At 41.5% G+C, this 27,863-nt stretch overlaps 1 protein-coding gene and 1 long non-coding RNA gene across 3 annotated transcripts in view; one reads left to right on the plus strand and one right to left on the minus strand.

Annotated features, from left to right (window-relative positions):
* The window catches only part of LOC149451069 (uncharacterized), an 82,747-nt gene extending 79,284 nt beyond the window's left edge, over positions 1–3,463 (plus strand). Inside the window, exon 2 of the long non-coding RNA XR_016315151.1 lies at positions 221–3,463. This is a non-coding gene — a long non-coding RNA (uncharacterized LOC149451069). The remainder of the gene's footprint in view (positions 1–220) is intronic.
* Positions 999–27,481, minus strand: ZFAND5 (zinc finger AN1-type containing 5). Of its 2 annotated transcripts, none has more exons than XM_089691070.1 (6): positions 27,240–27,481; positions 13,725–13,880; positions 10,876–10,984; positions 9,336–9,433; positions 3,911–4,036; positions 999–3,434 (listed from the first exon to the last, which is right to left on the minus strand). In XM_089691070.1, the coding sequence occupies exons 2-6, from the start codon at positions 13,870–13,872 to the stop codon at positions 3,286–3,288; spliced, it is 630 nt and encodes a 209-aa protein (XP_089547196.1). In that variant the 5' UTR covers positions 13,873–13,880; positions 27,240–27,481; the 3' UTR covers positions 999–3,285. The 2 variants fall into 2 exon arrangements, with proteins under 2 accessions (XP_089547196.1, XP_089547197.1); XM_089691071.1 differs by lacking the exon at positions 27,240–27,481 and adding an exon at positions 14,845–14,971.
* Positions 27,482–27,863: the final 382 nt, after the last annotated feature.

The raw sequence follows: 27,863 nt of genomic DNA on the forward strand, positions 1-27,863 counted from the left end.
GAGGGCAGAAAACATCTTTTATCTAGAGTGGCAGGATGTGCTACTGTCTAGTAGCTGTACGTTCGGAATATAATTCTACATATTAATCTGCCAGTTGCTAGGATGCTACCTGTACCTATTGAAGATTGACCATAGTATGAACTGGTAAGAGATTTGGTCATAACCTGGGTCCCCGCCTAACACCCATCCCCAAATGATGCGATTGGCTCTTTGCTTTCAGGAGACACCCCTTTGGGATACTAGAAAAAAGGCTGACATGCCTGGAGAGAAGTAAAATCTCCCCCTTTTAACATCAGGAACATCTTTGGGAGAAAGGAAACCTTTGTTCGGACTCTGCTCAAACCAAGGACTTTTGCAAGTATCCTGCCTTCTGAAACTTATTGCGCACACATAAAATTTCTGTAAATATTTTATTTGCACCATTTTGACCTTTTTAGTAATAAATCCTATTTTCTGAAAAGTGTTGAAATGGTATCTAAAGCTTTTAATGCAAACTAAGAATCCCTGTCTCTGGAGAGTGCTACTGTATGTATAACCCTCTGAATACATCTGTCTGCAGTGGCAGTGTGTATTACAGACGCTTATTTTAATATCAGTGTTACTGCTAAGATTTGAGTTTCCTCCTCTGTAAAAAGGTGGTGTGGCAGTGTGAAAGGTTAATTGCGTAATTAACCTGACCCAGAAACAGTCACTCTCAGGCTGCTGGCAGATTGTGGTCCAGCAAGCTGGAAAATCTTTGTGCAGGGCGCAGCTGAGAGTGGCATTGTTACGCAAGTGACAGCGCTGTCTGGGATCGGCTGGTCCGTCGGTCACAAGTTGGTGAGAAGGGCTGGGGTCTGACGCCATGAACCGTCACAGTGTCAACTTCAGTGATTTCCAGAGGGATCAGTCAGGTGTGGTATATACATAGGTACATTGGTCAATGGTGTAAAAATGCCATATCTGGAACAAACATTTAACAGTATGTAACTTGGCAAAACAATTGAAATACCACACAATTCCCTCTGTACATTATCTTTATTATTTACATAATACAATATAGCATAAATGCTGAATAGCATGATTATGTGCAATACATAAATATGAACTATCTGTACACATTTGCATATCTAGTAACTCAAAAAGTACAAGGTTTAAAGAAAAGGAAAAAAAAAAGAAAAAAAAAAAAAAAAAGTGATGCTTCAGAAAATATATTGTAAACAAAAGGGACAGAAAACACAAAGTAAAATTTTAAAGTGAAGCTGAGTGAACATACATAACTATTTACAGAATGAGACCAAGCAATACCACAGCACTATTCTAAGAAAAAAAAAAAAAAAAAATTTAATATGGAAAGAAAAAAATCCCTGCACACACGCGCCATACAAACCTTCCATTATAACACAGAAGTGATATTACCATATAACCAGACAAGCATTCGTGAAAGTTACTGCCTTTTCTAGAGTCTCTGTACAAAGCTGTAGATAATGCAGCCCATGCAATATAACCAAGAAAGTTTGTCCTGCTCTCAGGTACAGCTGAAATGCAGAAGATGAGCAGCCCTCGCTGGGGTTCCTGGTAACGCTCAAAAAAGAAAAAAAAAAACAAAAAAAACCCCTCGGAACAAAGAAAATTAAATCCTAACAAAAAACACCACATATGCCCGCACACCACCTTAAAAAAAACAAACAAAAAAAAAAAAACTACAGCAGCCAAGTAAGGTATGGTTTCCATGCAAAACTGTGCTGTTGAATCACATAGTTAAACCTCCATTTATGGATAAAAGCCATTTTATAGACTACCTTACAAAAAAAAAAAAAAAAATCATAATGTGCGGCCCAAGCGCTGCAGATGAAGCCCTTGTCCTTCAATGGATTTGATTCCATCAATAAAGTATTAGTATAATTGCTTCTAAAGCTGACAGGTAAACATCTATGTTCTCAATCTTCAGATGGCCTCCGTTAATGAACTATAAATATAAAATAATGCAGACACAAAGGCACAGGAGGGCTTTCAAAAGTTAACAAGCGTTGCTTGAAAATCTGCAGTGATGTGCTAGGAGGAAAAACAAAAAAAAAACAAAAAAAAAGGCAAACGTTAACAAATAGGGGGAAGACCCCTCTGGTTAAGAGTATTGTAAAATGCAATGTACTTCAATTATTCATCATTTTGAAACTTCCAAAGGGGTGATCCCAGAAGAGAACCAAGCAGTGGATCTAATAAAATACACTTTCACAGAAATAATAAACTGAATCACTGCTTAATACTGGGACCACTAAAAACACAAAAACACACCTGCAGCTATAACAGTCCAAAACAGATACCAGGGTAGTGCTCACATTTGCCAATTGTAGAGAAAGGGAAAAAACGGAAACCAGGAAATTTTTAGATGAGCCTTGAATTAACATAAAACTAACAGATCCCTAAAAAGCAGGCATAAAATGCTGCCTACTTTTGAGTTTACCTGCCAGGAAAATGTCTGTGCACCTGAGGAGCTTCTGCACATTATCCACATATTTGAGCAGGAGCTTCAACATGCCACCCAGGATCCCAGAACGAAATGCAGACAAAACTGCCAATGTAAAAGTGGGAGCACACGAGCAAGCCAAAGCTCCAAGTAAGAGCTCAAGTCGAGGACAGAAGACATTGTGCCAATGTGGTTTAGCTCCTTGGGCCTACAGAAGTTTGGTGTTCTTAAGACAAATGTTCGCCGCTTTCTACATTTGTTAATACTAGAACTTCCTGGGACAAAAAAAAAAAAAAAATCATTTTTAGAGTATACATTTTATAGGTCATCTCACACACAGTATGTGGACATATTTTAACCCATGCCGTTTACTCATAGTATACTCTAACTACTGTAATAAACTGTCCACCAAGAAAGCTGGAACGGACATTACATTATTAGGGGAGCGCACTAGTTATCTGTGTTGCAATGTCTGTACTACAAGCACAATATTAGTTGCAGGCATGCAGATTTTGAAGCCTACATTTTGGCACATTCACTAGTTAACATTTCCCCAATCAGTTACGCATTCAATGAAATGTAGGCTAATTCTGATCAGTACACATTTTGTGAGCTTGGGAACAAAAAAAATGAAGGGGGGGGGGGGCTGTATCATCTAGTCATTGATTTTTGCTTGTAACACACGCAAACATCCTAAAAATAAAAGAAAAGACATCACAAAAAAGGATTACATCAGAAAGAAATAAACATGCATCTGCTCTTTAATGTTTCCCTAGGATATAGTAAAATCAGAAAAAAAAAAAAAAAAAAAAAGTCAGTCTTCACAAATTGTAAGCCATTTATATTCTCTGAATTTTTTCTGCCACAACAACGGGATTCTCTTTTCTTATTTTTGCTGCAGCTTCTGCTTTATAATCATAAGGGCAGTTGTGCTTGTCAGAGTAACGGTGAAGTCCACAAAACAAATTCCCACAACGGCAATCAAAACCTGCAATGGAAAGAGAAATTTTTTTTTTTTTAAATAAATGTAATTGGACACATGCTGCATTTAGAACAACCAATGGGCATGAGAATAGTGTTCTAATGTGACCTGCATTCATTCATCAAAAAACACAACACTGGATGTGCACCAGTGCAAATGAACTCTAAAGTCAACATTCTGTACCTTAGTTGGAAGAAAAAAAAAAAAACCCGCCAAAAGCCGAACAGCAGCTGTAAAAACGCTCAGTGTGCATTATTTAGGGTGTAACCTAGTAGCAGTCACCATTTATCAGTTTTGCTGTCTGAACTGGAGAGCCAGATGGCCCTTTGCCTATTTTTCCCCACTTTGTAGGCTAGTAAGTCTTAAAACTTCTGGCTAAATGCCAAAAAAAAAAAAAAAAAAAAACATTTAACATTAGGGTGGCCTTTAAAAAACAAAAAAAGTAAATGGACAAATAAAAGTCATTTTCAGCGTACAATTACCTGTGAGACCAATCTTCTTTCTACACATAAAACATCTGTTTTTCTTTGGTTTTGGGAGCTCTGGTGCCTGGTCTTCATTTTGTGATGTGCTGGGCTGAGACACTGATGGACTTGGTTGAGTCACAACTATGAAGAAAGAAAAATTCACAATAAATGTTATAGTGCTGCACAAAAAAAAAAAAAAAAAAAAAAGTCCCTACAATTTGATTTACTACTTTAGCTAATGGAAGAGTTCGCACCTAACAGGAGTGACTAAAAAAAAGGAGTTATGGTTCAATCTTACACCCAGTGTTATTCTATTGCATGTGAATTTGGGAGTTAAATAGTTAGCGTTTTATATATATCTTACAAATGATCAGGCAAGGTAACCAGACAAGACTTGTTCCATGTCTCGTGCACACATGCATATGAATTTATGCTTCAAAACTGGATTTTTCTAACAGAACTTGGCAGAAAAATGCCCCCGATGTCATGCATGTCTGAACATTTAGGCATGCATGGTATTAAGCATATATGCATTCTACTGGGAAGTATACAAGTTATTCTGGCCACTGGAATACATTTATGTTCATGCACATCCATAAAAATTGTGCTCATCAGGACAGTCTTTAACGCAGGGCAAAAAGAGGGCAGCTGCCCCAGGCCCAGTCATTGTTTGAGCCGAAAGCAGCTACCCCCTGAGCCTGTGCCACCCATACTGGCCAACTGTCACAGAAGCCTCTTGTCCAGCCATGCTCTTTTCCCCGGCTGCATCCCAGAAACCAGAGCTGTCATCGGGACAGCATACAGCTATTTCTGTCATGGATAGCTGTACCAGGATTAGGAATTGCTGTCCAGACATTGGGACTGGATTCTCCATCCCCTGAACCTCCACTACCTCGCTCCCCCAGCAACTCTGCTGCAGACCTAAGGAACATCCTGGAGGTGGAGCCTTCTGCTGCTTGAGTGGACGGGATGGGGGATGTGCCTGACCTCCAGGACTGCACCCACCTGGGGAAGAATGGAGTGAGAGCGGAGCAGAGGGAGCCGAGCGAGTGTGGATGGAGGTAGAATAATCGAGCAGCAAGCACATCATGGATTAGCTTGCAGGCACCTCTGTGCCAAGTCTGTGGAGTTACTGCAACTTAGCATAGAAGTGCTCTTAGCTGACAAATGGGACGTTTCATGTGGCATTGTGAGAAATTCAGCTAATTAAAGCTTTTTCCACTGCCCACTAGTGTGTGCCCCCCCCTCAACCCCTCTGGTGTGTGCCTCCCGTTGTGTTCCCTCCCAGACACCATATTAATCCCTCCTGACCCTCCTTGTGCATACACCCACCTCCCCCCGTGTGTGCCTTCCAAATTCACATATTTCACCCTCCTCATCCTCCTGGAGTTTGCCCTCCCGACCTCCATATTATGCCCTCCTGTACTTTTCCCTCACTCCCTGCACTATCCTGACCCCTCCATACTGTACCCTCTTAACCCCCTCTCTTCTGCCCTACATCCTACCAACCCCTGTAAGCGGTCCTACATCCTAAGGCTAGGTTCATACCTGAGCGGGTTTGCAGCCCATACATTTGTACGAGCTGTTGTGCCTGCACTTTGCGCAAAGAAAAAAAAAAAAAAAAGCCTGCAACCTTTCAAAATGCAGTTGCAGGAAAATCGCATGGTGCTTTTTCACCATGGGATTTCCCTGCGATTCCTGCACCTGCTACAGAGTGAACCTAGCCTAACGCACAAACTCTAAACTCTTGCCACTATGAGCAATTTTCTGTCGCGTTTTCTGCCAGAGGCATTACTATTTTTTCTGCTCCTAGTCTGCATGTACTCCTAAGGTTGGCTACATTTATATTTTTACAGTGACATTTGTGTTATATTTTGCTAATTTTTCTTAATGCTTTCCTTTTTTTTTTATTAAAAAGTGGGGGGAAAAAAAAAAATAAAGACCCAGACTCATAGTATTAGCTCATTGGTACACAGTCTCCCTGGCTTGTAGTGTAATAACAAAAATGAAAATTGTTGCCCTTCACTAAACTCTAATTTAAGTAACCATTCCCTAAGACTGGTGACCAAAATTGAATTGCATATTCCAGATGAGCATGAACCAGCAGTAACCTTTAACAATTAATCAGTGAGCAGTAATAAGCAGTAACCTATAACAACCAATCAGTAAGCGGTGATAAGCTGCAACCAGTTAGCAGTAATGATGGCAACCAATTAGTGAGCGCTAAGGATGTACAGTAACCTTTATGTTTACATTATTAAAATCTGTGTGTGCTCTCCACCCCAACATTCCAAAAAACAAACAGTTTCAGGTTTGCCCAGAGTTCAACCAATATTAAACATGGCCCTGGTGCTCATAAGCCCATCTGATTGCAGCTTTGGTGTTTTTTTTTTTTTTTTTAAGTCTCTAAATGCTAATCTTGAAACATTGATCTAATCTAAACACCTGATGTGCATAGCAACATAGGCCAAAACACAGAACTGCATTTAGAGGCATATAAAAAAAAAAAAAAAAAATGAAAAAGTCTGCCGATGCCTGTAAAAAGTATCTTATGCCTGTGAAGGCTAATAGCAGCTTACAACCCTTCTTTTATAGGCAAAGCAGACTAGGCAAAAAAAATAGATTGCAGCATTCAATTCAGCATGAAAATATTGACCTCCTTCACTACTCTACTCAGTTTCCATATTGGAACTACTGGAGCAATGTCAAATGTTAGATATGCAAGCATGGGAGAACAAGTGGGCTCTGTCATCTTTGAAACAGCAAGAGTCCTTAGCCCTATGAAATCTGAACAGATTGACTTGGAGCTTAAAGTAGAGAAAGGGGAACAGTCTCCAACCATAGATAACCGCTGGCAGTGCAGATCAAATACATGTAAATGAATTTGAACAACAGAGCTGCAACGCCTGTTGAATGGTCATTCAGTTGTACAGGATGAGAAGCTGCAGCTAAAATCGGAGCACAGATTACAGCTGCAAGAATCCGCAACATACCTTCCACAGGAAAGCGCTTTTTCCCTGTGGAAATGAGGTTTATGTCCCCTGTGCAAAGTTCCACAAACACATGTTGAGCCTGCCAGCGAAGCCCACCTAATGCAACTTCTTCCTGTGATGTGGCATCAAAACTGCACTGCTCCTGAATTCAGAGCAAAGCTGACATTCATATAGTTAGGTGCCTGCTTGCATTACAGTTGAATTGAAGGAAAGAGAGAAAAAAAAAAAAAAAACATTTCTGTGGACCCACTACCAGCATTAACACTGTTAATTCAAGCCATCCATACATGGATTGAAATTTGGCTGGTCAACTTCTATACAACCAGCCTGTTGGGTTTTCCCTGCACTGCAGGCTATAGTTGGCAGTGCTGATCAGTGTTATTTTGACAGGAATCCTCCATGCAGTCAGAATATAAGTAGCTCAGTGGGAAGGATTCCCCCCTCCACATCAAGCGCGTGGATGGGGAAAGCGAGTTAGTTTTCTGTTCAGGCTGCTGGGGGTGGGGGGGGGAACCCATGCATGGGCTGCCTTACAAGTCTGTAGCTGATTAATCAGAATCCTGCCACACCTAGCCTTATACACCGCTATCTGGATTTATAGTACTACCCCTGTTCCTCTCCCACCGTAGGCTGCATGGAAGGGGTAGAACATGACAAAAAAAAACAAAAAAAAAAACAAAAAAAAGGGGAGGAGAGAGAAGAGGATTTGGCTCACTCAGGGGAGTTAACCACTTCCAGACCAGACACTTTTACCCCCTTCCTGACCAGGGCAATTTTCAGCTTTCAACAATTTGAATGACAATTGCGCGGTCATGCAACACTGTATCTGTCTCAAAAAAATGGTAAAATTCATTTGGGTAAAGCTTTATTTTGGTGGTATTTATTCACCGCTGGGATTTTAATTTTTTTTTGCTATGTAAATAAAAAAGTCCAAAAATTTTGAAAAAAGTGTTTTAATAAAAATTTTGCAAATAAATATTTCATCATAAATCTTGCCCAAAATTTATTCCGTTATCTTTTTAGTAAAAAAAAAAAATCCAAATTAGTTTAACCAAAAATTATAATTTTTTAAACTTTTTTTTACATTTCTATATTATTTTTTTGTACATACTGTCACCCTAGCAGTACAGTGTCACCATGGTGACACTGTACTACTTGTGGGGGGTGATTTTTTTTTTTTTTTTTTACACCGATTGCTTTTATACCCATATAGGATTTCTCTGTCTGCATTCTTGCAGTCATTGAGAAGTACTGAGTGAGCTGTGATTGGTCACAGCTTGTCACATGGTACAAGGCTGTTCTGAATAGCCTTGTACCATGTGACCTCTGTGAGTAGTAAGCAATGATGTCACAAGTGACATCTTGCTTACTACTTTGCATGTGATCACTGATTGGCCAATCAGGGATCACATGATCGGGACCTCGTACAGAGGTCCCGTCCGACGATCGGTGTTTCACTGTGTCCGGAGGACACAGCGGGCACCAGATCGCGGTGCTGCGCGCTCCCAGGGAGCGCGCACCAGAAGGGTGCGGGGAGGCCGTTTTTAAACAGCCACCCGACCCTGCAGTGCCACCGTCTGTCCGTTTATATGCAACGGCCGGTCGGGAAGTGGTTAAAGAACAATTTTTGGTATACTTTGTAAAGGCTTGTGCATCACATAGTAACTGGGTTTGATACTCGTTTAGACTGTCATAGCTTTTAACTGAAATCAAAATTCTCCTCTATGCTCCCAAGGCTGAGCAGAGCGGCAGGGCAATTAAGCCTAGGTTCACACTTGTGCTGCTTCATAATAATGCAATGTTCATGAATTGTCATGCTTTGTGGGGGTTTTTCCCCCCCCTGGCAGGAGGATTTTATACACAAAACTGCCAAAAAGGAAAGTACATGCATTTTACATGTGCTTTCTATGCATTCCCATTGACGTGTATGAGGAAGGAAAGAGAAAAAAAAAAAAAAAAGAAAAAGTGCATTGTACTATGCTGCACCGATTCGGACACAATAGAGAATTACTTCCATTGTTTTTCCATGCTAGCATATCAGCAAATGCAGGCAAAAAACGCACTGTTAACAGGAGTTAAGTGTACTTGTTACTTTACATGCAGGGAAAAGCACTGTTTAAATCTGACTTCACCAGGCTTGTACAAATCTTGCAGTGGTAGCTGCTGGGAGCCTAGATCCTAACAGACAAGCTCCCAAAGGTGGGAATAAGGCAGAGTTCTGTAGTCCTGCAGGTAGGACTGACAAAGCTGGTTTGAGTTACAGATCACCAATCACATGCCAACATACTATATTCAGATATTAGTTTTGCGCAATGCAGAACAAGGGTTAAAAGAGAGGTATACCTTTACATTACAATGGTCAGCTGCCAATAGTATAAAGACACAAGTCCAACAGGAAATACGACAAAGAAAGCTTTAACGTCCACACGTCAAGAGACCCAGCATACCTGGTTCTGTGGACTCTGAATTTGGAGAGGTCACATTGTCTTCTCTTGATATGCTCATTTCTGTCATTTGCTGAGTTACAGGCAAGGCAGCCACATTTCTAAGAAAGTGGAAAACAAACCATCAGACTAATGTTCTTGAGGTAGCACTGCAGCTTATATACACTTTAATAACACTTGTATCAAAGAAATGGTACAACTTTACTTTGAAGTATCAGAAGAAATAAAAGCAGAATGTGGATTGACTTGTTTGGGGCAGTTTCTGTAAACTGACAACTAAAACTTAGTTACAACCAGGGTGGATAAAAATCGATTAAAAAAAAAAAAAAAAAATTATATTATATCAGATTTGTTTGATTTAAATAAAATGCTTTGAGGAAAATATATTACCATCCAAAGGTTATTCCATCATGAAATAAAGATTCGTTTTTTAATTATGTAGAATAAGGCTATATATGTTTAATTGTTTTGGTAAATAAATTCCATGAATCCATTCACAATGTCATGCTCTTCCAGAGGTTTTTGTAAGATTATTGGGCAGTTTCTTTGCCTACAAGATATTATCACAGATGCTTGGTTTACTTTTGCAGTTCTCAAAACTGAATTTGACTCAGCGGAGATCACATGCCTCTTCTTCACAGCAAAAATGTTATAACATGAACAGAGTTAAGAAAAAGACCTTAATCCTAACTTCTACAAACCTATGAATACAGATTCAACCCCTTCACTGCTAAGTTTCAAGAAGTTCAGTGAATAGAAACAATATTTTTCTGATTGTTTGGAGTGGAATAGATCTGCACAAGAAGAAAGTGAAACCAAGTGTGAGGAGGAAGGGGCTGACAGTCTAAGTTTCTTAAAATATATATATTTTGTTTAGCCAAATTAGTTAAACATGGATGTTTGTTTAAGCAAATAACACATGCTGTAATGTTATTGTTTCAGTTGAATAAATTATTTAAATTGTTATTAAGGTAATGATTATTTTTCTCCTTCCTAAGTACAACAGAAAAGTTGTCCAAATATGAATGATTAACCTATTAAACTGGGGATAAAAAAACTAATATGAAAAGTTATTCTAAAAATCTTCATCTACTTGCATATTAAAGTTATACCAGCAAGAATTAGTCTATGTAGAAAACTAGGATTTAAATCAAGCCTTACTGACTAGTGATTTAAATCAAATCCACCCTGGTTACAACAAAACAAAATGGACCCCAGTCCTAAATACCCTTACATTAAATATGGTGGTAACTGACAGTTTTTCACATCAACCTTAAAAAGTATATACAAGAATTGAAAGAAGACTTCCAAAGTGAGGGAAAGGGCACTCCCAAGTGTCTCTGGAACAGGTTTCCCCACCGCCTGTTCTGTGGAAGAGCACAAAATTCTGGATCTTCCCCCCCTAATGGGGGTCATAGACCGGGGGGGGGGGGAAAAATATAATATATATCTAACCTCTCCCCATTCTCTAAAGAGAAACGTTTTGCCTAGATATACACACCTAGGGGTTTGACAAATGAAAAAGTCTGAAGATTCAGATTACCTTGATTTTTCAGTCTGGCTGGCAACATCACTTTCACAGTTTAATGCACTTTCTACTCTCTGTATAGATGCTGATTCAGCAGTAGGACTAGTTGAACCTCCGGCTGCTCCTGGACAAAAGAATGAACTTCAGTACAGATTATAGAACCAAATTACAAAAGCTATCAAACATGTAGGCTGCACTTGCAAAAGATTGACTGCACCAATGTATCAAATTGTAGTGCACTTGTGTGATGCTCTTCTATGCATTACTACGCATGATTTTTGCTTTTAATGTCTCTTCAGTATTCAAATGAATATCACCCAATCCAGAACACTAGTCCCATTTACAGAACACAAAGCATGTGTCTTTCCGCAAACAAAAGACAATGTCATTAGCTTATGTATGCACAATTAACCTCCATATCTAAACAATAGTGTCAACCTGGTGACATCATTAACAATTTAGACCACAGAATACCAGGACTAGGGTTGAAATACATAAAGCACATTAGCATACATAGCCACAGGTTTGTATGTAAACCATATAGTTTAGAACTATAACTAATAAGAAAAGAGTATAATATACGGTACATTATACACTAATCTACATTACAAAGGAGCCCCATCACTGTATTTGAAACTTAAAGTGGAACTTTCCTTTTTTTGTATGTGAGGTTCTGCTTCATATCCTGCCCCCGCCTTTCCACTTTTTTGTGAGGATGGGGGTGCTGCACCTAGTTTGTGTCAGGTACCCACTTCCATATCTGCTGGAATCACCTAGGCAATTCCACTGGAAATTTTGTTTTGCAGCTTGGACACAGAATAGTATTGCAGAGCATTTGGAAGAAAAAAAAAATAAAAAAATGACGCCCCTAAGAGTGGCTGGGGGGGGAAAAAAAAAAAAAAAAAAAAAAAAAAAAAAAGGAAGGACCAACCCCGTATCAAGTCCTGTCCACTGAAAACATCCAGAAGAAGTGGCAAACACAGAAGGAAGATGGAGTGAAGCTGGCAGCATCCTCACACTGACAGCACAGTGCTGGAGGGCTTCTGACAGAATAGTCAATCGAATAAAAGGTGCATGGGGCCTGGATTTTTTTTTTTTTTTTTTTTTAATGCATACACGTTTATTACAACTTTAAGAGGCTAATGGTAGCTGCAGGGGGCTATACACACTTTAAGGGGCTTTTGTTAGATGGTGTGGTCTAGTCTTTCCACGCCTGCCATTTGGATGAAAATAAAAAAATAACTTCCTATTCTACAAAAAAAAAAAAAAAAAAAAAAAAAAAAAAAAAAAAAAAAAAAGTGTGCCATTCCTTTAAAACTTAAATTTTTAACATCTTAAACTTCAGAACAGCACTTTGAACACTAGAGCACGATTTTGTTTACTTTCACTTTGACATCCGTGTGGATGTGGACTTTCAAACGTCTTAGGAACACTAAATGATTAATGACACTTATGTATTGCTATAGGATATGCATTTTTATTGATTGTTCAAGTCAAATGAGATCACGTCAGTATTACTGTCATTTCCTTAAAATGCGCACATTGTTACGAAACAAAACAATGTTATGTGATTCACATTCAACTGTAGGTCCAGAATGGCACAGTCTGCATACCCTTAGCTCTTAATACGGTGTATTTCCCCTTTAGCATTAATGGCAGTGTGCATTCTTTTATATACAAGAGTGGTCTATGAAGCTCAGAATTCTTGCAAAAGGTATAGCTGCCCATTAGTCTTGGCAAATGCATCCAGGTCATCCACAGTCTTGGTTGTCTTGCAAGAACCATATTTTTGAGATCTCCCCAGAGTAGCTGAATGATTTTCAGATCAGAATACCGATAGCCACTTCAGAACCTTCACCTTTTTCAGTATTTTCCGATAACATGCTGCATTCATCTTGCCAATTTTCATAAGATTCCCCATGCCTTTAGAGCTCACACCCCCAAAACATCAGTGGGGAATGGTATTCTTCTATATTTTTCCGAGGTTACCGGTGGGATTTTTTATGTATTCCAAACAATTCTTCTAGCAGTTTCGGCTGCAATCTTTCTTGGATTACATGACCTTAGCATCAAGAGATCCCCAAATTTTCCACTTCTTAATAATTGATTGAACAGTACTGACTGGCATATTCAAGGCTTTGGATATCTTTTTATATCCTTTTCAAATCTTTATAAAAGTTTGATTACCTTTTTATACAGGTCTTTTGACAGTTCTTTTCTGCTCCACACAACTTCATATCTAGCCTGCTCAGTGCATCCATGTGAGAGCTAACAAACTCACTGACTATACACTAATTTCAATCTAAAATAGCAACACGTGACATACACCATTTCATTGGTCATCCATATTTGCCCATTCACCATTTTTCATGGAACCCAGAGTGCTGGAGCAGGCATCTGATAGGTATTACATCATCACTTGATAACTATATAAACAAAATGTTCTAGAAGATCTCCTTGGAGCAGTGTATGTTCCAATAGGGAAAACTCATTTAGTAACAAGTAGATAAATTAGGACAACTATGAGAAGTGCAAGTTGGGAAGGGTTGAATTTAACACACTTAATATACAGACATTTGAGAAATAAATTCAACTTTGGGAACAAGTTGCACGTTCCACCCATTTTTAGGTGCAGTCGATGCTGTTCCCCCTCCATGTGACAGAAGACGAGCAATCAGATCACTGGTGCAATGCTCAGGCTCCTACAACCAAAAACAAATGCACAATTTTTTTTTTTCCCCTGGGAAATTAAAAAAATAAAAAATGTGCATTTATTATTTTTGGGCAAAAGGTGAACTTATTCTTTAAAAGATAAGTGGACTGCTCCTTTTAGAAGTGATACAAAATATGAAGTACAAACTCACCCATTGGGCTGATCCGGCCACTGTTCTGCCTTTGAAGATGTTCTTTATAACACACTGAGCACATTCCATTTGTCCTAGGGTTCCCATAAAAGCCACATCCTGTGTTGCACAGCATAGGTCCTGGAGTCTGATTGGTCTCCTGAGCCATTTTCTATGCTGTAAATAGAAGCACAAAGATACTCAACATTTGCAGATGGAATGTGTCCAAAATCAATTTCAGAATCAAAATATTCAGTCAGCTTCTGATTTTTCCTTTATGAAAGTTAGTAATGTTCATGTTTTCTTTCCAACAAAGAGCAGATTTACTTAATGCAAAAAGCATACACAACATAACTCAGCTGAGCTTAACCTTTCTAATCTGATAAACTGGGTCTTTAAAAAACAAAAGGCAGTTTGTATCTACAATTCCACAGGTGCATATCCAGTTCAACGAAACCCACAGTAATGTAGGTGAAAATATGCATAGGTGTCCAAATTCATGCACAGGTCCTTCGTAACATTACCAGGATAACTGCCAAAAACAGAGATTCCAAACTGTTGGTCACCTGATTGCACAAAAGATAATATACTGTCTGGTTAGGAAAATCTGTACTATAAGTTTCAAAATGTTTGCATTGCTCAGACATTTCAAGGTCTCCACAACTAGTAGAGTTATGTAGCAAAGGAGTCGCAATTTACCCAGACTAGAAATTCCCTTCTATGTTATATTGAAGAGCATAGCAAGTAAAACACATATGGTGTTTGTAGAAGACTAGATACAAGCTGCTGGTTTAGGTCAATGTTCAGCAAAAAAAAAACAAAAACACTTTTTTCAGTTATGGATAAAGGAAAGGCCAGATCCCCCCCCCCCCCCCAAAAAAAAAAAAATTAAAATTTGTAGACAATCACTAATGGTTACTAAACCCTGTCTTATAAGCCTCCAAAATAATATTCACCTCCAAGACCCCACACACATCTTCAGTAATGCATAAACCAAGGCTCAAAATGTCAAGTCCTGAGCTACTAGCCAGGCCTTAAAGTGATACTAAACCCAGGACCCTGCATTCACTATACCTGGTCTCCCCACAGTACACAGAACATGGAAATGAAATTATTTTAGTAAATATAAACTGCTAAATACCTTTTCTCATCAGCAGTTAGAGCAGTCTTGTGACTTCAGCAGAGCATTGATTAAAGCTTGTAGGAGGAGTTTTCTTTTTGCTCTAGGAGGATGTGAAACCTCTGATCCTCTGTCTGGACAGTGCTGATTGGCCCTGTGCTGATCACATGCACCCTCCCGGAAAAAAAAAAAAAAAAAAAAAAAAAAAGCGCACACCTCTCGCAATCCACACCAAACTGAGCATGTGCATGTCACCACAGGTTCAGTCTGTAACAGGTGGACATTTCAAGAGGAGGGGCAGAGAAGGAAGGATCAAACAGCCTTTTTACACAATGCAGAGGGTTAACCCCTTAGGTTCCACAGTGAGTATAACAAGCATGCTTTACTGCATATACAGACTGATTTTACTGTTGTGAGTTTAGTAAAAAAACTTTAGTTAGTAGTCACCAGTTGCCCCACCAAATCCCTTACCCTGTCCTGCCCCTAAACACGCCATCGTAAATTATCTCATAAAATGGAACTGTTAAATGTTTTACGAAGAATAAGGGAATGGAAGATTGGACTTGCATGGATGGTTCCTGGCTCACATGCTCAGTCAGAAGTTACAGAGCTGCCAGCTGGCTCTGTACATAATTTCCCGCCAACGCATCCTCTGTTCAGAAGCTGCACGGACTGGAGTGTGGTTGGACACAGGGGGAGGCAGAGCAGATCTAGCTTCTCATCTCCTATTGGTGTGGAGGATAGGAGGGAGGGGCTGGGCACTGAGAAGTACATGGTGGGGGGGGAGAGACCAAGCAAAAAAAAAAAAAAAACTAAAATCCAACAAATGGTCAGGAATGATCGGTGCAGCGGTGGGGCAGTTACAAGCACCAATCCCCTATATGAATTTCAATGAAGCAGCTGGAAGCCGCATCTCCTCTTCCTCCCACATCTTTCAGCTGCTTCACTACAAGCCATAAAGGGATATCAATGCTTGTAATTGCCCCCACCACACTTAGCCTGGCCTTGCTCGCCCACACGTTATTTCCACTCGCCAAATGCAAGCAAATGCCAGCAAGAGTTATGCTTACACCAATTCTCTGGTTTAAAAAACAAACCATAACATTTTTAATCCAATACAAACATGGTGAATTTTTTTGGCATTACAACAGCCAAAAGCAACACTGTTCCAGATGGAGGAACTGAAGTTTCACTTACTGCTGAGCAGAGCAGGATTGCAGCCTCTGCCCTTTAGAATCCCAAAGAGATCTGTTCCCAAACTCTGACATACATTACAGATCTGGCCAAAAAGAAATAGAAATATGGGAGATGGCACTGTCCACTTTTTTATTTTGCCTCACAGCTGTCAAGATTTTGTTTGGCTGCAAAAATTAAAATACCAGTGAGCAATTTGGGAGAACCCATACTTTATAGGTATATCACTTGGCTCAGCAGATGTGCATTCCCTATCTCTAAGTAGTCAAGAGACACCAGGGATGTGGAACATGATCCTGCTTCAGCTGTGTACATCTCCCCCAGAAAATTTGGGGATGTCGGTGGCCATGGTCCATCTATACCAATCGGCAACATACATCAAGGGTTCAGCTGGCCACCAAGGGCTCCACCCTACCCCACACCTCCTGAGGAGAGAACTTTGAGCCTAAGCAAATGTGAGTAACAGAGGGCTCCACTAGAGCATCTGCACCCAGGTTTTTCTTCTGGTTGACAAGGAACCTTGGGTAAAACCCAAGTGGTGATGGGGGAAGAAGGCCCCACTATTAAAATACCATCAAAAGCAGCCTAGAAAAAAAAAAAAAAACAAAAAAAAAAAAAAACTCTTGCAACCCATCCAAGTCCACTGTCACTGGAATCATGTGGGAGTATATACTAGGAGATCTCTGCAACGAGTACAAAGGCCTGAGGCAAAAAAAAGTGGCAAACCTTTTTGATGTTCTTGTCAGGCCAGAGGAAACAAATACAGAGAACACTAGGCGACTGTGCTCTTTATTGATTGTGGATGATGAGTTTCCTGTCTTAGGTAGGCAAAGCCCCAGTCTTGTGCTGTCCCGGAAGAGGATTTGGAAAATTGCTGCACTGAAAGTTTGTTTACCTTCATGCACAGAACCATTTTAACCTCTTTACGCTGGTGGTATGCAAATATGCGGCCTCTCTGTGGCTGGGCCTTGACGCCAGGCAGCCGCATATTTGCGTACCATTTGTAAACAAACGTGCTGAGAGAGCGTGTCAGCATCCCACGGAAAGGTCCCAATCTCTCCTTGCGATCGGGACCTTTCCGATCATGTGACTGCCATGAGTGTCAATCACATGACCCCCAAACCCCTCTCTGCCTCAAGAGGTTCAATAAGTGCTGTGTGAGGTCTTCATGATCCGCTCTAAACCGTATCCTAACAAATGTTAAAGCAGACCTTCACCAGCCCCACCCTCTGCCATTATTGTTCATGTGAAGATGTTGAATGGTTCTACCAGCCTTCAGGTGAATGCGCAAGACAGGGAAAGTTTTGAACTTCCCTGACAGCTGTATTTGCACATGCTTAGAAAACCCGTGTGTGCAGATGGTCATGAAAACCAGCATGTGCCTAGCTGTGCCACAGAACTCACTTGGGACCAAAAGTACCATGGAAGAAAAAAAACTGGCAAATGCTCACCTACGTGAGGAACACAGAAGTGATGTTTTACAGCCCACATCAAAATGACGAAAAAAAAAAAAAAAGTGTAATTGTAAGAGGGAGGGAGGAGACAAGGCAACATGACATCACCTCTATGGTGCATATCTCCTTTAAAAAAGGACAAGTTCTCTATTTGGGGGGGGGGAAAAAAAAAAAAAAAAAAAAAAAAAAAAAGGGGGTGCACTTATTTTTTGTTGCAAGAGCCTGAAAAAGCATTGCACCAGCGATCAACAGATCGCTGATGCCATGCAGGTCTCCTGCAGACCTAGCAAGTGTATCTGTGCACTTGTACATCCCATACGGGCAAGCAGATACACTGAAATGGAGACTCTAATGAACTACCACAGCACTCCACAGTGCCATGGTAGTTCATTGAGAATTACAAGCCAACAGATGTTGGGGTGCATTCATAGAACTGTGGCAGAAATCTGGCAGGGGCTGCAGCATTGGGAACAGGTTGCATGTTCCACCTTAAAAACCAGATGGTACATGTTCTCAAAAGGTGAAATTATCCTTTAATCCTTTAACCACTTGCCTACTGGGCATTTATACCCCCTTCTTTACCAGGCCAATTTTCAGCTTTCAGCGCTGTCGCACTTTGAATGACAATTGCGCGGTCATGCACGATTGTACCCATATGAAAAATTTTTTAGCATTTTTTTCCCCTCACAAATAGAGCTCTCTTTTGGTGGTATTTAATCTCCGCTGGGCACTTTACTTTTTGCGCTATAAACAAAAAAAGAGCAAAAAAAAAAAAAAAAAAAAAAAAAAAAACACAAAAAGTTTCTTTCTATTATAAAATTTTTCAAACAGGTAATTTTTCTCCTTCACTGATGTGCGTTGATATGGTAGTACTGATGGGCACTAATAGGCGGCACTGACAGATAGCATTGACTGGCGCAACCGCTGGGCGGCACAGGAGGGCGCAACTGCTGGGCACCGATCATCAGTGCCCTGATGATCGGTGCCGATCCCTGCTCTGACAACTGCCGGATCTCGGCAGTACTTTCCTCACGCTCTGTCGTGGTAAAAGGCCGCTGTGATTGGCCTTTTACCACATCACATGATCAGCTGTGTCCGTAGGACACAGCTACCACGGAGATCGCCGGGGGTGCGCAGGAGAGCGCGTTCTGGGAGGACGTCATATGACGCCCTCCCAGAACTGGCCGGCCGCAGTGTGGCCGTCATTCGGCTATCTGCGGTCGGCAAGTGGTTAATGAGGTATAGCTCAGCCTGTGAGGAGATAAACACTAGGGCCATCAGGAAATTCGTAGCCTCACCCATGACACCTCCTACTTAGAAACACCTAAAAAGGTAAAAAAAGGGTGTTCGATATGCTGTGGGAATAAAAACAGACATTTCAATTTGAGTGCAAAAGCAGAAATACGCTTTAAGCTGGTCATACAGAAGACTTTTCTTGTTATCCCTGGGGGCTGAAGAAGAAATTGCACAAATCCACCAACCCACACTAAATAGCGTGGATGAAATAGTATTGCAGCTGTCAGAATAGCTAAACAATGGCTGCATCTGAGTGGATGCAGGAACTATTGAGCTGTGAATTTTCTACCCAGCTCCTGTGGGGGGGGGGGGGGGGGGAACAAAAAAACAAAAAAAAACACCCCACCACAAAACACTCAACTTGTCAAACTGGGTGGTGCCGACAGGGCCAGCCATGGAACCAATGTTGACTGATTCAGCAGGAAGCAGCTGAAATTCAATCAGGGTAGGGTCAGCTTTATAAGGAGAATGTGCAGGCACTTGCAAAGAAACATGCAGCTAATGGTTTGGTTGTGTGCACCCGTTCCACATTTCATATTGTTAGCACAAAGCCTAGAATTGCTTTTGCTTCAACGTGAATTAAGGACACACGCCACTCAAAACCAACATTTCAGTTGTGGGCAGGCAGCGGTCAGTTGACCCGGCTACCAGGTGCTTACAAACCTGAGCACAAAACCAGGAATTTGTCCAATAAATGGTAGGTTGCCTTCCCCTCTCTCAACATCATAACGGTTATACACCAATCAGCCATAACATTATGGCCAATGACTGGTAAAGGGAATAACACGGATCATCTCATTACAATGGCATTTTGAAGTTGGTGGATATATTACAGGGATGTTCGATTGCTATCGCCCGACACCAGGGACATGTAGTTCCTGGCACCGGGCAGGTAGTTTTTTTTCCCCCCCTATAGCCCTGCTGTGGGAAAGCAGCAGGACTCACCTGTCAGGTGAAGCAATCAGCGGCAGCGCTGCCACCGATTGCTTTCACACAGTGCCATCCTCTCCACGCCCGGGCGTGAGGTTTCCCAGGCTCCGCTTGCCCATCTGTGAGCCCGGCAGATGTGCACCACATTACATTCAGTGGAGAGACATGCAGGGTCTTTTAGACCTTGGATGTAGCAAAGAAAACCTGTCACCAAAACATTTTTTTTTTTTTTTTTTTTTTTTTTTTTTACAATAAAAAGAAAGTTACACCCAAGCACATACCACCCCCAACAACCCCCCCCCCCCATACAAACTTAAAAGCACAAAACCGTTGATTGTGATACAACTCACATATCGCCGCGCATGCCAGAATGAGAGCAATAATTCTAGCACCAGACCTCCTCTAACACTACAAGGACTTTAAAAGTGTCAACCTATAGAAAATATAGGGTACTGAAGTTAATCGCCATTTCACGAGCACGCACAAATTTAAGGTTTGACAAGTTGGATACTATTTACTCGCTGCAAACTCGTCTTATATTTTACAAAAAAAAAAAAAAAAAAAAAAGGCTCTGGCAGCGAAAAGATAAAGTATAAGCCCTGACCCACCCTTTCCTGATGAGCAGCCAATCATTGTTCATCACACTGCAAGGTCTCTCCCCTCCCTGCTAGTCCCTGGATGCTGTGCTGGAGACAGGCAGGGAGGGAGGAGGAGATAAACAGCGCAAACGGTAAAAAATATTACGCATTTAAGTTGCCAAATTTATTTATTTTATTTTTTTTTTATCATCAGGACAAGTAGATTGGGGCCCCGATTTAGGGCTAATGTACACTGCAGCTGATCAACCCACGTTCAGGAGCTTTTTTGTTTTTGCAGCCCCTGAACTCTCCCCAATGCTTTCCTATGTGTCCATGTACATTATGTAATTTACAGGCAGTTGAGTTTACAGTAATTTTTTTGAACACACCAAACTTGCGTTCAGGAGTAGATTTTATCAGCGTTTAAAAACACCAAATGCTTGTAAATGCGGCTAACCGTTTTTATAAGCATTTGTGTTTAGAAGCTTTTAACTATTCCATATCCAGATGCTGTCCAGAGCCTTTTCTCATCAGAAATGCATGCAAAGTGTTTTCCATGTATTCAAATGGACCCGGTACACCAGCGCAGTCAGTTCAAGGTTTTGATTGGAAAAAAAGGAAAAAAAAAAAAACACCACACCACCAGCAGAATGCAAAAGCGCTACGGGAGGGGACTCCCCTATTTACATTGAATGTGTGGATGGGGGAATACGCACTTTTTTTTTCGGTGTGTAAAAGCTAATCCACTTATATTGAGCCCTACTGTTGCTTTGTCATAACTGCTGTGAAATACCCAGTGCTTCATGGGATGGAGGCGCAAGTGATCTCCCATGATGCAGTACTCCAGCCTAAAAAACTAGCAGGAAGGTGGTGACATCAACTTCATGTAAGATCTCACCATCCAACGCAGCGCTTACAAAGTAAGGACCACATAGCAAAGGAGATGCAGGAAAGTACATGGACGACAAGTGGGTATAGTTCTCTAAGCCGCCGGTCACATCACAGCAGATTTTGAAATTGTGCGACTTACAGTGAAGTCGAACAATTTCAAAATTGGGTGACCTACCGATTTCAATTGCGATTTGCAAGACATTGACACAGATGTCTATACAAAATCACAACAAAAGTAGTGCATGCACTACTTTATAAATCGGTGCATCTCCGACCAAGTCAGAGCTGACACTCACACAAAAACAGTCACCCCTTTGTTTATGGTGCACAGCCTTCACTTCTGCCTCTTACAGACAAATTACATACTGCCAGATACCTGGCAGAGACAAAGATATTACACACATCCCAGGATGTTTCAATTATAGGACACTGTGCATGTGTGTCAAAGGGTAATTGCAAAAATAAAAAACCCCAGAAAAAAAAAAAAAAAAAAAGTTACTCAATAATAGTTTGCAAACACTCATGTTCAATCAATAATAAAGTTCAGCTATTCGAGTAATATGAACTGCAAAGTGAACACTGTAACAGAGAAGACCACAACATACAGTGCCTTGAAAAAGTATTCATACCCCTTGAAATTTTCCACATTGCCGTGTTACAACCAAAAATGTAAATGAATTTTATAGAGATTTTCTGTGATGGACCAACAAAGTGGCACATAATTGTGAAGTGGAAGGAAAATGAAGTGTGGTGTGCATTTGTATTCATCCCTGAGTCAATACTTTGTAGAACCACCTTTCGCTGCAATTACAGCTGCAAGTCATTTTGGGGATGTTTCTACCAGATTTGTACATCTAGAGAATGAACTTTTATTCCCCATTCTTCTTTGCAAAATAGCTCAAGCTCTGTCAGATTGGATGGAGAGCGTCTGAACAGCGGGTTTCAGGTCTTGCCGCAGATTCTCAATTGGATTTACGTCTGGACTTTGACTGGGCCATTTTAACACATGGAGATTTGATCTAAACCATTCCATTGTAGCTCTGGCTGTATGTTTAGGGTTGTTGTCCTGCTGGAAGGTGAACCTCCACCCCAGTCTCAAGTCTTTTGCAGATTAACAGGTTTTCTTCTAAGATTTCCCTGTACTGGGCTCCATCCATCTTCCCATCAACTCTGACCAGCATCCCTGTCTCTGAAGAAAAGCATACATACAACATGATGCTGCCACCACCATGTTTCACAGTGGGGATGGTATGTTCAGGGTGATGTGCAGTGTTAGTTTTCCACCACACATAGCATTCTGCTTTTAGGTCAAAAAGTTAAATTTTGGTCTCATCTGACCAGAGCACCTTCTTCCAAGTTTGCTGTGTCCCCCACATGGTTTCTCGTAAACTGTAAATGGGACTACTTATGGCTTTCATCTTGCCACTCATCCATAAAGGCCAGATTTGTGGAGTGCACCACTAATAGTTGTCCTGTGGACAGATTCTCCCACCAGAGCTGTGGATCTCTGCAGTTTCTCCAGTTACCATGAGCCTCTTTACTGCTTCTCTGATTAATGCTCTCCTTGCCCGGCCTGTCAGTTTAGGTGGACAGTCATGCCACACTCTCTCCATTTTCAGATTATGGATTGAACAGTGCTCCGTGAGATGTTAAAAGATTTGGATATAATTTTTCTAACCCAACCCTGCTTTAAACTTCTCCAAAACTTTATCCATGACCTTCCTGGCGTGTTCCTTGGCCTTCATGATGCTGTTTGTTCACTAAAGGTCTCTAACAAACCTCTGAGGGCTTCACAGAACAGATGTATTTATACTGAGAAAAAAAAAAATGTGTAATACAAAATAAATATATAAACATACATACATACATATACACACATATACATACATACATACACAGGTGGACTCTTTACCAATTAGGGAACTTCTGTAGGCAATTGGTTCCACTAGATTTTAGTTAGTGGTATCAAAGTAAAAAAGGGAGCTGAATACAAATGCACGCCACACATGTAAGATATTTTCAAAAAATTTTGAAAACCATTTATCATTTTCCTTCCACTTCACAATTATAAAATTCCAATAAAGTATATTTACGTTTTTGGTTGTAACATGACAAAATACGGAAAATTTCAAGGGGTATGAATACTTTTTCAACGCACTGTAATGCCAACTTTCAGGCTGTTGCGTATACACCCAGCACCTGCCAGGACAGCTGAAGCAACACAAGACAACTAATCAAACTGACTGATTTACAAACACTTGTGAAAAGGTAACAGAACAAAACAGTTGTTACCTATAATGAACTAGAAAAGGTTTATCCTTAAAGTCTGTAGTACAACTAAGCAAGAACCAAGCAATCTGCTCCCATTATAATTTTAACAGATCCAGAATAAGCAGCAGTGTGGATGTAACCATGTACCACAACGCATAGTGGTAACAAGGGACTCAAGCCTTGGAAGGAAAGGAAAAACCCACACCTTTTAACCCACTGAACCTTATTTAATGAAGTCTGTTATAGGGATAGGTTCTCCACAAGAAAAACAGCTGAGACTGCATCTCGAAAAAGGCAATAAAGGCTGTCTTTCTGCTCCTTTCAAATACAACAATGCCTGCATCCAAAAAACCATGACATTACTGGTTTTGTTTTGAGAGTCAGAGCAAATGTCACCCAAGGTTACTGAAAACCAATACCAGATCTGCTTTATAGTTAAGCAAAAAAGGCTCCTCCTTCAAAGATGGCACTCTGCATGAACTGCTGACTCAGAAAAATATGTTTACAGTCTCTAGGTTTGTCATTTACTATTTAACTATCCCTACACTGTATGTAGAAAGCCATGATTTCACTGCTTACCTTATAACAAAAAAAAAAAAAAAGGGAGGTAAAAACATACAGCAAAAAGGAGACGATGTTTGTAGAATACTTTACTATCTGTCATCTACAGTGATTGAAAGATTTTTCACCCTTGTGTAGAAGACAACCTATAACTTTATTACGGTTAGCTTTTCCATTTTAATAGAAAAGCTAAAAAAAGCCTGTTTACATGCTTAATTACCCAAGAAGGCAACCCCGTAGAACCTTACGCTGTTTGCCCCTCCCGTGTTGGAAAGCAGTTTTCAATAACATGCGTCCTCGATTTAATATTTCTCCGAAGCTTAGGTCACGTGGGTTGGTACACTGGCTTCCGTCTGTCACAAGGCTGCAATGTGACAGGCTGATCTGCAGGCTCAGACACACAAAACCTAGTCAACAGGGGCCTCTGAAATCAGCTGCTATTTATATCGTGTTTGCTGCCAACTCCTACACGGCAAGGAGAAGTAACTCTACTTACTGTACTATACACTGCCAACAGAGGTCATCTGCATTTTCAATAGTGGACCATTAAGAAAAACAGATTAGACATCAAAAGACAATAAATGCCCTTACAGTGAAAGCATGCTATGAGAATCCATTTCTAGTACAAAAAAAAAAAAAAAAAACCCCAAGACAGTCCACTAGCCAGTATTCAAGACTGCTCCACCATTCAGTATAAAGTATGCCATTTAGATCTTGGTACTGGTTCTATTTCATTATTCTAAAGGGTCATGAAAACCATGGAGAAAGGCATTTTTGCTTGCTTGCAAGTATCAATTTGTTGTGTAACAGATACTTGAATAAATGACACAGAAAAAGCACCTTTGTTTTGCAGCTGACTGACGTCACCTATCTCTGGGACAACCACTGCCTTCCCAAGAACCTGCAGAACAAGTTGCACAAAATAGGGACATGGACGGCACCAAGCCAACCTTGTTGGTAACTGGATTAGTCTAGAAAGATAAAAATAAAACTTTCCAAGGGAGTTTTCTTCACAAGATTACATTGTACTTCCCTGGATGTGAGCTAGCAAGGTTATACCTGTAGCCTAAGGACAAGAGATTTCCAAAGAGCTGCATGGAGCACATACTATAAAAACACCAACGGATCCAGTGTGCATCAAACAGCAAATGTGTGGGGAAAACCAACCAGACCGGCCCCAATTACACCAAATGTGCACTTCAACTGTCTCCAGATCACACCGCATAGTGCCATGTGTATGTACCTATACACATCTATAGACTTACTTTAAAGTTCATTCAAGTCCTAACTGGATGGAGTTTCCCAAAATAGGAGAATCTGCTTCTTGCTTTGGAAATAAAAGCTGGAAGCCAATTAGTTGCCATACACGACTCCTCCAAACTTAGTAAAGTTTCCCCCTTTCTGTATCAAACAATTTAAAAGGTCTCTGCTCTAAAAACACTGTTAACACTTTCTTTCCCATTGTTGCCTCAGTGCTGATCTCTTCTAGTCTCCTTGTAGCAACTTCATTACATGTACCCCCAGCAGTAACTACATATTGCTGCTCAGAGCAGGCTTCCTAATGGTGTCAACAGCAGAAAATACTTGCATATCAAGCATTGGCTCAGCCACATATAGCCACTAAGGAAATCTCTTACTCAACCAATGTAAAGATGTCACCAGCACACCAGGGATTCTTTAAACAGGTACAAAGCTTTATTTCATGGTCACATGATACATACAAAGTCAACGTTTCGGAGCCCCTTCATCAAGCACTTGCCTGACGAAGGAGCCCTATTGGGCTCCGAAACGTTGCCTTTTTATGTACCATGTGGCCATGAAAAAAAAAAGGTCAGAACCTGTTTGAGGAATCTCTGGTGTACTGGTGACATTTCTTCACATTGAGTGTCCACAGTTCTCAGCCTGTGGTCACTGAAGCACCCATCAATACGGAACAGCTTTTTTCAGGAACGTGTGTTGGGAATATTGCAAATGGTCTTACTCCACCAGAGGTGGCTAAGGCCCCTTTCAAACAAGGCTGACTCTGTTTTGATCAGCAGGGCATGTGTCTGTTGATCAGAGCAGGCTGCTGGCACATCTATGTCCGCTTGGTTACAGCGGTGCGGACACGGACAGAGTCCACTCTGCTCTATTGGCTGTTGGACGTAAACAGACTCAACTGCCCAACTGTACTCTGATCCAATCTACCTAGATGGAGCCCACTCCATTTTTTTAAGGGGATCTGGAGGTAGACAAGTGTAAATGGTCTGTTTACACCAGCTGATCCATGGGGGGGAAATGGAGGGTCCGATCAGGCAAGCCTGAAAAACAATTAAGCAGACCTGGCCCTTTGTGTGAAAGGGGCCTAAAAAGGTTCCTAGAGCAATTATCAAATTTCTATCAGATAAGTAACCACTAACAGCAATCTGTAAAGGGGGGGGGGGGGGTGGATGGAGGGTTCCCCAATGACCACCAGTCTAAGGAGCATTCTTCCCACTGGCCACTAGCAAGGGTTCCCCAAGACCAGAGAGTAGGGGTTCCTCAGTGAGAAAGGTTGTCCCACAAAAGCACATACAACAGGGTGACTACACAGGAAAAAAAAAATGGGAGAAAGAGCGTTGTCACCCCATAAAAAGGGCAAAATCACCAGTATTTAAAAATAAAAAGCATAACATTCAAATGGCAGATGACTTTTTGTTATTGGTTTCCAGTAGGAATATCATGGGTTCCCAATCACCATGGAGACTACGGGCCCAGGGCTGTATGGTGAACGGGCAGCCATGGGAGTGAAGGAGATTAGAGGGCCTAGGACACGTCCTGAAGGAGCAGGATCTGGACACAAAGAGGAGGAGGAGCCTGGAGCTGGAGACAAAGGAGGCAGAGCCACCATGGAGACAGGAAACCAGGGCCACACAAATAACACGGGGGCAGTAAAGCGAGAAGCCGTACTGCTCCCCCCTCCTCTCAGACCACCCCCCACCCAGGCCCGCAGCCATAAAGGCCTAAGGAAAAGCCCTGAGTCATCGTAAGACAGGAAGCCAGCCCCGTGCTCCCCCATGACACATCAGCGAGCTCTTTGTTCTGTCCCTGGCCTCCCCTCTCATTTACCAAGCACCCAGCCGCCATTCCTCCTCCCTCCCCCTCAGCTGCTCTCCGTCCCAGCTGTGTGCCCATATAAGGCGCTCCCCGGGCAGCCCTGTAACCCTTGCGCTGCCATCGCTCGCTCTCCCTCCCTCCGCATACAACAAAGTCCGAGCCTTACGTCTTTTAGTGTTGTAGCCACAGGCGGCCAATGGAACGCTGTCTTCGCTCTAATCCGACCGTGCTTTGGAAGTGCCGATATAGAAAGGGCCCTCGCCGCTCTATCCCACCGCTTAGACGTATATTCCCGACCTATAAGGCCTAGGCCAGCACAAAGAACGGCCCGCTCGGCTATAGATGCGTTCCCTTCGACCCCCTGAGTGTGTCTCCTGTGCGTGAGAAAGAGCGTTGTGTCTATACACCAGCAGGGGGCGGAGCCGAGCCCTGACGGAGGAGAAACTCCCTCCCACCCTTACAGCAGCCCCGCTTGTCTCACGTCACGTGGTGCGTCTGGGCCTATGAGAAGCGCCCTGAGTGTACGCTGACTGTTGTACCCCGGGGCGCAGCGGCCTCACATAGCACGTTTTGTGTGTCACAACATGGCAGCGTCACGGCTTAGTCATGGTGGCCGGGAAGATGTCTCTGTTCTCTCATACTCTTGTGCTGTCTGGTTTCAGGACAGAACTTCCTGCTGCTCCCTCCCTGATAACTGTTCCTGGTATCAGACACAGAGGAGGGTGACACAATGGAGTCTTGTCTCATACAAAGTCATCTCAGGATGTTGAAAAGTTGCTTGGTAGAGCTG

Source organism: Staurois parvus, unplaced genomic scaffold (assembly GCF_062004578.1).
Source record: "Staurois parvus isolate SC_StPar_1 unplaced genomic scaffold, SC_StPar_1.0 ptg000549l, whole genome shotgun sequence".
In the NCBI taxonomy this organism is placed as follows: Eukaryota; Metazoa; Chordata; class Amphibia; order Anura; family Ranidae; genus Staurois; species Staurois parvus.